This window comes from Ranitomeya imitator, chromosome 8 (genome assembly GCF_032444005.1).
Source record: "Ranitomeya imitator isolate aRanImi1 chromosome 8, aRanImi1.pri, whole genome shotgun sequence".
Taxonomy (NCBI): domain Eukaryota; kingdom Metazoa; phylum Chordata; class Amphibia; order Anura; family Dendrobatidae; genus Ranitomeya; species Ranitomeya imitator.
This window is the reverse complement of record NC_091289.1, coordinates 203,807,676-203,820,672: the sequence shown is the minus strand read 5'-3', so window position 1 is coordinate 203,820,672 and position 12,997 is coordinate 203,807,676. Positions and strand designations below refer to the sequence as shown.

The 12,997-nt window shown below is 46.5% G+C and overlaps 1 protein-coding gene across 1 annotated transcript in view; it reads left to right on the top strand.

Annotated features, from left to right (window-relative positions):
- The window catches only part of LRRC41 (leucine rich repeat containing 41), a 62,496-nt gene that overhangs the window by 44,301 nt on the left and 5,198 nt on the right, over positions 1-12,997 (top strand). Inside the window, exon 9 of the mRNA XM_069735879.1 lies at positions 134-209. Within this exon, the coding sequence (XP_069591980.1) occupies positions 134-209 (76 nt within the window). The remainder of the gene's footprint in view (positions 1-133; positions 210-12,997) is intronic.

Sequence of the window (12,997 nt, the reverse complement as noted above, 5' to 3'; positions counted from 1 at the left end):
TCAGATGCGGGGGTCCTGGGGGAGGTAGTGGGCTCTCAGATTCGGGGGTCCTGGTGGAGGTGCTCGGGTCTTGGTGTCTGGTTCTGTGGGGCCACAATTGACTTCTTGTATCTTACTGCTGTTTTTCCTGCAGGTAACGAGGGGCTCTGCGTTCTGGCCGATCTTTTCTCCTCTGATGCAGTGTGTGGGATCCACTACCTGGATGTCAGGTGATGTTCTGTCCGCCGCCCCCCATATCTGAGCTCTCGGGAGGCAGGAACCGGTTCTGTTCTGTGCATCCCCGTAGCCCCTCCACCGGCTGATATGTGTATAATGCTCCGTGTAGCTTCATCCCCAGCCGCTGCATCCTAGAATGTCAGAGTTGGATGAGACCCCCGGGGTCGTTGTGTCCAACCCCCTGATCAGTGCAGGTGTCACTACACCATCTCAGACAGATGTCTGTCCGGCCTCTTTGTGAAGGCTTCCATTGAAGGAGAACTCACCACCTCTCGTGGCCGCCTGTCCCACTCACCCTCACTGTCACCCTCCTAATATCTAATCTGTCTTCTACTTTTCTGTTTTCTTCCATTGCTTGTCGTCTTTCCATGTGCAAATGATAATAAGTATGATCCCTCTACACTGCGACGGACCCTCAGATATTTGTAGACAGCTGTTAAGTCTCCTCTTCACTAAACATTCCCACATCTTCTCTGACTGATCTCTCTGGGGAAAAGCTATAAAATATCATTTTTAATGGGGATATTTAAATTAACAATTTATTGATTAAATATTAAGTTTCTTTGTAAATGTCTCCATTGTGCCGGACCACCCACTATTGTCCCGGGGGTGGGTGTAGGGACGTAGCTCTTATATCTCAGTACTAGGTGACCGTATGAAGAGCGATGGTGGAGATCAGGGAATGGCCGGTGTTCCTCCTGTCTGCCGGTGAGTATCAGCGGGATTCAGGGGCAGCGGTGAAGACTGCTGCATTATTAGTGCAGTTATCCTGGTTAGCACAGCTTGGAAATGCTGTACAGTACCCCCCAGTCTTCACCGCTGCCCCTGAATCCCGCTGATACTCACCGTCCATTCCCTGATCTTCACCATCTGTAATCGGCTTTCTGAGAACATCGCTCTTCATACGGTCACCTAGTATTCAGATATAAGAGCTACGTCCCTACACCCACCGCCGGGACAATAGTGGGTGGTCCGGCACAATGGAGACATTTACAAAGAAACTTAATATTTAATCAATAAATTGTTCATTTTAATATCCCCATTAAAAATGATATTTGCAGGAATCCCTCCTGACGGCGCCATGGAGGTTATCCTTACTGGGACAGGAACCAACGAGAGGATAGAAGGACCCTCCCATCTCTAAGTACCACACCAGGATGGATGCACCCAAAATTATTAATTATTCTTTATACAAACGTTGCGTCACGTAAGTATAGAATTTCTCAGAAGGGAGGGAACTGTGCTGTCAGGATGGAATTCTGGAAACACAATTAGCGGTAGGTCTAATTAACGTTTTCCAGGTCATCCCTCCTCACGACACCATGGAGAATACCAAAGTCTAGTGATCCGGGTGGTACCACTGTGTGAAGAACCTTCCTTCCGAAAGCAGCCTGTCCTGAGACTACATCTAGCTTGTGATGCTTAGAAATGGTGCTGCGGCTGGACCATGCTGCCGCTCCGGCTGGACCGCGCTGCCGCTCCGGCTGGACCGCGCTGCCGCTCCGGCTGGACCGCGCTGCCGCTCCGGCTGGACCGCGCTGCCGCTCCGGCTGGACCGCGCTGCCGCTCCGGCTGGACCGCGCTGCCGCTCCGGCTGGACCGCGCTGCCGCTCCGGCTGGACCGCGCTGCCGCTCCGGCTGGACCGTGCTGCAGCTCCACACACCTGATCCACTGACGCTGCTCCGTTCTCTGCCCATGAAGTGGATACTGCTCAGGTAGAATGGGCTTTTAACGTTCTAGGGGGTGGTTTCCCTTCTGCCTTGTGAACCAGCCCTATTGTGAATCTGATCGCGATTATTGATTTTGCCACTTTTTCCCCTTATTTACTGCCCGATATTGGACAAACAAGTTTGAGTCCCGTCTCCAGCCCCTGGTAGCGTCCAGGTAATTACATAGTTACATAGTTATTAAGGTTGAAGGAAGACTTTTAGTCCATCTAGTTCAACCCATCGCCTAACCTAACATGCCCTAACATGTTGATCCAGAGGAAGGCAAAAAAAAAACCATGTGGCAAAGAGCAAGCTCCACCTTGGGGAAAAAAATTCCTTCCCGACTCCACATACGGCAATCAGACTAGTTCCCTGGATCAACGCCCTATCAAGGAATCTAGTGTATATACCCTGTAACATTATACTTTTCCAGAAATGTATCCAGTCCCCTCTTAAATTTAAATAATGAATCACTCATTACATCATACGGCAGAGAGTTCCATAGTCTCACTGCTCTTACAGTAAAGAACCCGCGTCTGTTATTATGCCTAAACCTTCTTTCCTCCAGACGTAGAAGATGCCCCCTTGTCCCTGTTTCAGTTCTATGATTAAAAAGATCATCAGAAAGATCTTTGTACTGTCCCCTCATATATTTATACATTAACATAAGATCACCCCTTAGTCTTCGTTTTTCCAAACTAAATAGCCCCAAGTGTAACAACCTATCTTGGTATTGCAGACCCCCCAGTCCTCCAATAACCTTGGTCGCTCTTCTCTGCACCCGCTCTATTTCAGCTATGTCTTTCTTATACACCGGAGACCAGAACTGTGCACAGTATTCTAAGTGTGGTCGCACTAGTGACTTGTATAGAGGTAAAATTATGTTCTCCTCATGAGCATCTATGCCTCTTTTAATGCATCCCATTATTTTATTTGCCTTTGTAGCAGCTGCCTGACACTGGCCACTGAATATGAGTTTGTCATCCACCCATACACCCAGGTCTTTTTCATTGACGGTTTTGCCCAGAGTTTTAGAATTAAGCACATAATTATACATCTTATTACTTCTCCCCAAGTGCATGACCTTACATTTATCCCCATTAAAGCTCATTTGCCATTTATCAGCCCAAGCTTCTAGTTTACATAAATCATCCTGTAATATAGAATTGTCCTCCTCTGTATTGATTACCCTGCCGAGTTTAGTGTCATCTGCAAATATTGAAATTCTGCTCTGAATGCCCCCTACAAGGTCATTAATAAATATGTTAAAAAGAAGAGGGCCCAATACTGACCCCTGTGGTACCCCACTGCTAACCGCTACCCAGTCCGAGTATGCTCCATTAATAACCACCCTTTGTTTCCTATCCCTGAGCCAGCTCTCAACCCACTTACACATATTTTCCCCTATCCTCATTATTCTCATTTTATGTATCAACCTTTTGTGTGGCACCGTATCAAAAGCTTTTGAAAAGTCCATATACACTACGTCCACTGGGTTCCTTTGGTCCAGTCCGGAACTTACCTCTTCATAGAAACTGATCAAATTAGTCTGACATGAACGGTCCCTAGTAAACCCGTGCTGATACTGGGTCATGAGGTTATTCCTCTTCAGATACTCCAGTATAGCGTCCCTTAGAATGCCCTCCAGGATTTTACCCACAGTAGAGGTGAAGCTTACTGGCCTATAGTTTCCGAGTTCAGTTTTTGTTCCCTTTTTGAATATTGGCACCACATTTGCTATACGCCAGTCCTGTGGTACAGACCCTGTTTTTATGGAGTCTTTAAAGATTAAAAATAATGGTCTATCAATGACTGTACTTAATTCCTGCAGTACTCGAGGATGTATCCCATCCGGGCCCGGAGATTTGTCAATTTTAGTGATTTTTAGACGCCGCCGCACTTCCTGCTGGGTTAAGCAGGTGACATTTAATGGGGAACCGTCTGACATCTAAAGAGTGGAATGTCTGTTCCTCAAGATTTTCGGATGCTGGCAGAAGGAAGGAAGGACAAACTCCTGATTCAGATTAGGGACTGTCACAAATCCACACCGCTGCCACCAATATGTCACGTTTCACCCCGTGACCGTCACCCCTACGTCACAGATCGGGGTGACTTTAGGCCAACAGACGGCTATCACATGTGCAGGGGGGCTTATCTTAGTTATCCCTCCACTGCTACAATGTGATGAAAAAACACACACAAGGCTATTGACCTTTTAGTTTACAGCAGGGGCTTATTTTAGGTATCCCACTGCTCTCCAATATACCACGAACTGCAGGGATTTATGTATATCCCGCTTATAGTTCCACTTGAAACTTGCAGCTCTAGCGCCACCCTCACCCTCAGGTCAGATTAGGTACTGCACCTAAGGTAATTAGTCGCCAGAAAGGCTGCCTGCTATGTACTGGCTATTGAGCACGCTTCAGCAAGGGCGATATAACTACTCACACTCAGGCAGGAACAATAACGCCGCAGTCGCTACAACGACACCCAAAGGCCCCGCACACGGTATGCTGCCAGCAGCTCCAATTAAACTGGTCCAATGCTAACCCAAAACAGTAACGTAATTCCCTTCAGAAGACTTGGGGTACGTTTTAGAGCAGAAGAACGAATCTAGTATATTAAATATTATACTCCATAAAAGATTTAAGGCAGTGTTTATAAAAAGGCATATAAAGATGTTACAAAAGAGACAATTGAAATATGTACAAGGTAATTATAAAATAAAGGGATTAAATGAGAAAATCAACACTTACATGTTCTCAGTTCATTTCAGGCAAAACCATGCTGGTGGGCGGAGCTCCCCCAATGTCCCAGTGCATCAGGCGGTATGGATAGAAACAGCTCCTTAAGTAAAACTCTGCTTAGACTCTCCAGGTGGAGTCACTTAAATAACCACAGCCTGGTGATATCACTAACAGGGCTTGTTTCCTTAGATCCTCCTACCTCTTCAGCCTTAGTAAATTTCACACAAGTTTGTCTAATGCCTGTATCTCCGCTACAGAACATGTCAGAATCATAACACACCCAGCATTCATCTTGTATTAAGATTTGCTCTCTATAGATATTAAATTCGGGTTAGTAGGGACACTCCTTTCCAGAGAAATCTGTACTTATTTACCTGGTGGAATTAGAAGCCCGCGTTTACCGTGGCGGATAGATCAGCCGATGGATGTTAACAATATGTACTTTTTATTTTCCTAGCCTAAATCGTTGGCCCAATATCTTGCAATATTAGGACAAAGAACCTCATGTTTTACAAGGGAAATCAGACCAGTTTCAGCTGGTACAACTGTCCATGCATCTATGCTGATCGTAAGAATTCCTTTAGGAGGGGCATGAGGCGTTTGGGAGCTGAAAGTCAGGAATGCAGCAAGAAGCAATAAAAGCTCTTCTATACACACATTCAGAAAATAAGGGGGGTTTTTAGCTCGCAGCATGGGTCTGAAGGGCAAAGCTACAAAATCATATTATATTTCATACAATATCGTGACAGGGACAGACACAACTTTTGGGAGAAAGGCCAGGTCAAACCCAAGAACTACTCAGCCCTCGAATATCTGAAGGTAAAGATCCCTAATAGACAGAGCCTGCAGTTCTCCTATCGTCTTGGCAGATGTAAAAGTCACCAGAAAGGCAGATTAAATGAGCGCCTGCTAACGTCCGCGTCACCCACGTACGTGACACTCGTATGGGTGCTTGCACAGCGCATTGATGACCAGTTCAAGTCCTAAGGTGAGATGGATTTCCTCACCAAGGGCTTCAATTTCTGAACAGCCCTGGAGAATCTCACTATCCAGGGCTGAGCAGCTAGAAGAAAATAAAAAAAAAATACAAAGCCAGATTTTGGACTCTCCGTGTACTCGGTCTTGATCCCTTGTGAAATCCTGCTTACAGGAAATCCAGGATTCTCCGTGTGTCCGGTGTAATGTAACAACCAAGGATCCTTCGCACAGAAATGCTTCCAGACTTTGTTGAATATGGCCGATGTTATTGGCTTCCTACTTGCCTGAACGGTAGACATAACCTTGTCAGACAAACCCCTTAGGGTATGTGCACACGTTGCGGATTCTCTGCGGATCCACAGCGTTTTTTGCAGTGCAGAAACGCTGCAGATCCGCAATTGATTTACAGTACAATGTTAATCAATGAGAAAAAAAAAACACTGTGCAGATGGTACGGAAAATTCCGTGCGGAAACGCTGCGGATTAAAAGAAGTAGCATGTCACTTCTTTTTTGTGAATCTGCAGCGGTTTTGTACCCATTCCATTATAGAAATCCGCAGGGGTAAAAACCGCAGGAAATCCACAAGACAACCGCAGCAAAAACGCTGCGGATCCGCACAAAAAACACGACAAATCCGCAGCTGCGTTTTCTGCCAAGACATGCAGAATCTGCACCAAATATTCCTAAGGCTAATCCGCAACGTGTGCACATAGCCTAAACCTCAAGGCTTGCCTTTCAGGACCATGCTGAAAGGTGCTGCCTGTCTGAGCTCTGATGATGCGCCGGGCCCTAGAAGAGAAGATCTTCCCTCTGGGAGCAGGATAGCTTCTTCCACAGACATCGTCTTTAGCAGAGGAAACCAGCTCCGCCTTGGCCACACGGGCACTGTATTATTCTTGCCCTTTCCTCTTGTACCTTCCTCAGCACCCTTGGAACTAAGGGAAGTGAAGGGAATGCGTAGACCAGTATTTTGCTCCAGGACTGGGAAAAGCCTATGTGCACACGTTGCGGATTAGGCTTAGGAATTTCTGGTGCGGATTCTGCCTCTCCTGGCAGAAAACCTGCGCATTTGTCACGTTTTTTGTGCGGTTCCGCAGCGTTTTTGTGCATTTTTCTTCCGGATTTGCTGCGTTTTTTTACCCCTGCGGATTTTTATAATGGAATGGGTACAAAAACGCTGCAGATTCACAAAAAAGAAGTGACATGCTTCTTCTTTTAAACCGCAGCGTTTCCGCAGCAGATTTTCAGCAAAGTGTGCACAGCATTTTTTTTTTCTAAAAAAGAAGGAATGTCCAGCTTCACCGAATCCGTAAAAAAGAGTTTTCTTTATTCACAAACTTTAAACATAGAGGATACAGACTTCAGCACGAACCATATGGGTAAGAATCTCAACGCGTTTCTGGAGACTAAGCTCCCTTAATCATCAGGGATTCTTACCCATATGGTTCGTGCTGAAGTCTGTATCCTCTATGTTTAACGTTTGTGAATAAAGAAAACTCTTTTACGGATTCGGTGAAGCTGGACATTCCTTCTTTTTTTGACTTTACACGCCTGGACACAGCGGGTCCGTGCTCTCGAAGACTGGTTTATGCATCACGGGTGAGCTGGCTTATTTTTGCTCTTTCCAATTTTTTTGTTCTCCCTCTGGAAGATTTCTGGAATGGTCCGCCAAACTAAGGATGTTTTTTTACTGAGGAGAAGGGCATTATGGCATCTAGAGATGGTTGGCGTCTGTCCCAGGCTGATAAAATGGCCTCCTGGAGTCCCCGCGAATGGAACGGACTCCATACACAGGGAATGCAGGACATCATTACTCCCAGGACCCTCATCGCCTCTCTGATGGAGCAACAGCTCCCTGAAAATTGATGGATTCTGCCCCCCTATTGAGGCTTGCTTCACCAGTAGCTTCCCCTGGAGCTGGCTATGATTAGAAAGTCGTCTAGGTAGGGGACTATGATGATGTCTAACCTTCTCAGATAGGCCACCACTTCTGGCTCTGGCTTTGTGAAAACTCTGGGTGCTGAGGCTCGACCTAAAGGAAAACAGAACTGGTAGTAATGGACCCGACCCTGGACCCTCTGTGCGAATCTCGGGTACTGTTGACAACAGGCATGGATCTGAGATAATACCCGTTCTTTAAGTCCAGGGTGCACATCACTACATCTTTGCCTATCAGGGGGACTGCGGACCTGATTGACTCCATTTTCTGTGCCTTACCCAGCGGTTCAGGGGTTTTAAATTTATTATCGTGCGACTTTCTCCAGTGGATTTTCTGACTGAAAAGAGACTTGAATAGTGGCCCCTGAACTTTTCTTCCTCGGGAATTGGGACTATTACTCCAGTTTTTAGGAGGTCCTGATAGGCAGGGCGGCGTACGGGAGCTGGGAGTTTCTTAGAACGAACCTTTCTGGCGGGTTATGGGTAAACTCTGTCCTGTAGCCTGAGGAGATTACTCCTAGTACCCACTGATTTTCTAAAATCTCCCGCTAAGTATGACCTCAGTTGTCCTCCTACTCTCGTGACGTCATTGCGTCCCTGACCCAGAGCTTGAGCTAAAGATAGAGCCCTTACCCCTACCACCTTTGGTTTAGCTCCACCTGCCCGATTTTCCCTTCCCTTTGTAGGCTAATCTCTGGGATGGTTGGGGTATCCGAAAGGGCTGGTATTTTTTTAGGCTTATCCTATGGGAACCTCTTCTTCGTGTCAGATGCCTTCCCTAGAATTTGATCCAGACCAAACACTCTAGCACCCGAGAAGGGAATAGAACATAGCTTATTCTTAGATTGTGTATCCCCAGACCACATCTTTAACCAAATGTCCCGCAGGTGAGCATTAGATAAGGCCCAATTCCTGGCAGCGAATCTGATGGACTCCGCAGATGCGTCAGCCATAAACCTTGTAGCTAGTTTAAGTAGCAGAAGGGATCTCTGGATAACTTCCCTGGGAGTTTTACTCTTCCAGTGTTCCTCCAGGTCGTCGACCCATAGGTGCGTGGACCTAGTGAGCGAGGTCGCTGCTATGCTGGCTCGTATGGCTGCTGACATCTCCCAGGTTCTTTACAGGAGGCCATCTGCTTTCCGATTCATCAGCTCCTTGACACTTGATGAATCTTCAAATAGGATTGAAGTCCTTTTTGCCACCTTGGCTACAGGGACATCAATTTTCGGAATGTCCTTCAGTTCGAAGGACAGGCAAAGTCTTGGAATCCACCCACTCCACTGCTTTTTCACAGCATCCTCCCACTCCTCCATGATCATGGTGCTGATGTGACCGTTAACAGGGAAGCGGTTTCTCTGGGATCTTAAAACGCTGAACATCTCGTCCTGTATAGAGTGAGATTTCTGGGTTTCCTCCAGTTGCATATTACTCCTAATTGCACGAAGGAGCTCGTCCATATCCTAGGAAGAGATATCTCTTCCCCTCTTCTGGAGGGTCTGCAAACACTTCTCCCTCTTGCTCCTGGTCGTACCTGCCGGAGTGCACATCTTCCTCGGAGCTCACGTCTTCCTCGGAGCTCAGCTTCATCTTCCACCTTGGCCTTTTAGCACGAGGCCCACCCTGAGGCGGACTGTGAGGCGTGTGTATGAAGTAAGACGGAAATAGAGCCCTGAACCTCTTCCCTGATGATGGCTCTCATATCCGTTAACAGATGATTGCTCCTCCCTGATGACTTTGGAGGTGCAGGTCTTGCATAGCTGCTTTAACCAGGTATCTGGTAATTTAATGCATCTCCTCTATTTACCTGCCTTTTTGCCGTCCCTTTTAGGTGCTGTAAAGGTGGATGCTCCCCCTAAAATAGCACCGTGTCTGCAAATTAAGATACTGATTTGGCTTTTATCCTAAGTCGTATTGCACGACTCGTTAAAGGGTTGATTGTGACTTGTAGGATCGCTACTTCCAACAGGTGGCGCTATAGAGTTTAAGTCCTTTTTCTCTGAAGAGGCAATTTGCATATTACCCCCTCCCCCCCTAAAATACAGAGTATACGCTATGCGTATTTATGTGGGGTCAGGAAATATACCCACTATCCGACACCTACTCACGTGCTCCTGGGTCTGTTCGGCCTCAGCTTTGCCTGAATCCTCCATGCTGAGCATGCAGTAGTGCAGCGATGCAGGCAAGCAGTAGCGCATGTATACGATACATAGTAACATAGTAACATAGTAACATAGTTAGTAAGGCCGAAAAAAGACATTTGTCCATCCAGTTCAGCCTATATTCCATCATAATAAATCAGTGCCTGATGTGGTACTGCCTGGTCCCTGCTTGTATCCTGCATTCCACTGTGGGACGTACACTGACCGTGAACCCGAAAGTGGTCTGCCTAGCCGAAGTGATGATGCCTCTGGATGCAGATGCTGGACCTGAGAGCCCCCAGGGAGGAATCTGCTCAGAACTTAGGAGCAGTGCTCCACTGGGTGGGCTGAGGAACCCCGGTGTCTGCCACCGACCGCTTAACAGCGGGAAGGAAGAGGCTGGGCCCCCGATCCCGCTGAGTCTGCTCCAGGTACGATCAGGGATATACGCCGGAGCTCTTCTCTCGCCGGGACAGGAAAGACACTGAGGGGTGGAGATGGGAGGGTCTTTTTATCCTCTCGTTTCCTGTCCCAGGAAGGATAATGATGTCCTCCATGGTGCTGTCAGGATGGATTACAAGTAGGTCTAATTACCGTTTTATACCCTTTAAATTGGATTAGTCAGTGAAAAACATATATTTTTGGAGGAATCGTATTTATCTACTTGCAATCAGTTTCTAAATATTCCCAGATCCTTTAACCGTTTCTCGTAGGACATACTTTGCAGACCGGTCACCATTCTGGTCGCTCTTCTCTGAACTTGCTCCAGTTTTTCGATGTCTTTTTTACAATGTGATACCCATAACTGGACACAATATCCAGATGAGGTCTGACCAAGGAGGAGTAGAGGGCAAAAATGACTTCACGTGATATAGACTCTATGCTTCTCTTAAAGGGAACCTGTCACCTGAATTTGGCGGGACTGGTTTTGGGTCATATGGGTGGAGTTTTTGGGTGTTTGATTCACCCTTTCCTTACCCGCTGGCTGCAATATTGGATTGAAACGGGAACACATGGGCTACCTGCACAGAGAACAAGTCTGTAAGAACATGTTCACACACCACCAAGAAACCTGAAGACAGAAAAGAGAATGGTAAAACCAAAAACACTCAGTTTGAAAAAATGTTGCAGTAATCCGCAAGTGCTAGTAAAAGATGTAAAAAACAGGGTATTTGGTTGATACGTTTTTTGCAAAAAATGTATACTAAGCTGCTCTACCAATCTTCACGGTATACCCTTATCAGAGCAGTCCTATCTAATGTATGCAATCCCTATCTGATGTATTTAAAAACCTGATCATCTGTACATTACCTGTGTGAACAGGGTTCAGAGAGGAAAAATCCATGTGTGCATACAGGGTAGAACAGCTTTTGTGCAGATAGCCCAAGAGGAGTGGTGGAACTCCCCAGTCTTGTAGACACAAGAGAACAATTATGGAAACAGGAACACATGGGCTACCTGCACAGAGAACAAGTCTGTATGATCATGTTCACACACCACCAAGAAACCTGAAGACACAAAAGAGAATAGTAAAACCAAAAACACTCAGTTTGAAAAAATGTTGCAGTAATCCGCAAGTGCTAGTAAAAACGTATCAACCAAATACTCTGTTATTTACATCTTTTACTAGCACTTGCGGATTACTGCAAACATTTTTTCAAACTGAGTGTTTTTGGTTTTACTATTCTCTTTTGTGTCTTCAGGTTTCTTGGTGGTGTGTGAACATGTTCTTACAGACTTGTTCTCTGTGCAGGTAGCCCATGTGTTCCTGTTTCCATAATTGTTCTCTTGTGTCTACAAGACTGGGGAGTTCCACCACTCCTCTTGGGCTATCTGCACAAAAGCTGTTCTACCCTGTATGCACACATGGATTTTTCCTCTCTGAACCCTGTTCACACAGGTAATGTACAGATGATCAGGTTTTTAAATACATCAGATAGGGATTGCATACATTAGTTAGGACTGCTCTGATATGGGTATACCGTGAAGATTGGTAGAGCAGCTTAGTATACATTTTTTGCAAAAGACGTATCAACCAAATACCCTGTTATTTACATCTTTTACTAGCACTTGCGGATTACTGCAACATTTTTTCAAACTGAGTGTTTTTGGTTTTACCATTCTCTTTTCTGTCTTCAATATTGGATTGAAGTTCATTCTCTGTCCTCCGTAGTACACGCCTGCGCAAGGCAAGATTGGACAGAGAATGAACTTCAATCCAATATTGCAGCCAGCATGCAGCCAGCGGGTAAGGAAAGGGTGAATCAAACACCCAAAAACTCCACCCATATGATCCAAAAAGAGTCCCGCCAAATTCAGGTGACAGGTTCCCTTTAATAAATCCTAGAACTGTTTGTCTTTTTTGCTGCTGCATCACACTGTTGACTCATGTGCAGACTGTGATCTATTAGTATACCGATGTCTTTTTCCACACGTGTTCTTCCTTAAGGCCCCGTCACACATAGCGACGCTGCAGCGATGCCGACAACGATCCGGATCGCTGCAGCGTCGCTGTTTGGTCGCTGGAGAGCTGTCACACAGACAGCTCTCCAGCGACCAACGATCCCGAGGTCCCCGGTAACCAGGGTAAACATCGGGTAACTAAGCGCAGGGCCGCGCTTAGTAACCCGATGTTTACCCTGGTTACCATCGTTAAAGTAAAAAAAAAACAAACGCTACATACTTACCTATCGCTCTGTCCTCGGCGCTCTGCTTCTCTGGTCTGGCTGTGAGCGGCAGGCAGCCGGAAAGCAGAGAGGTGACGTCACTGCTCTGCTTTCCGGCTGACCGGCGCTCACAGCCAGACCAGAGAAGCTGAGCGCCGAGGACAGACAGCGGTAGGTAAGTATGTAGCGTTTGTTTTTTTTTTACTTTAACGATGGTAACCAGGGTAAACATCGGGTTACTAAGCGCGGCCCTGCGCTTAGTTACCCGATGTTTACCCTGGTTACCAGCGAAGACATCGCTGAATCGGCGTCACACACGCCGATTCAGCGATGTCAGCGGGACCTCAACGATCAAAAAATGGCCCAGGCCATTCCGACACGACCAGCGATCTCACAGCAGGGGCCTGATCGCTGGTACGTGTCACACATAGCGAGATCGCTACTGAGATCGCTGTTGCGTCACAAAACTTGTGACTCAGCAGCGATCTCGCTATGTGTGACGGGGCCTTTAGTTCTATTCCTCCCAATGGTTTGTTTTTTTCCTAGGATCTTGCATTTCTCCCTTGTAAATCCCTATTAGTTACTGTCCATTGTTCAGCCTTA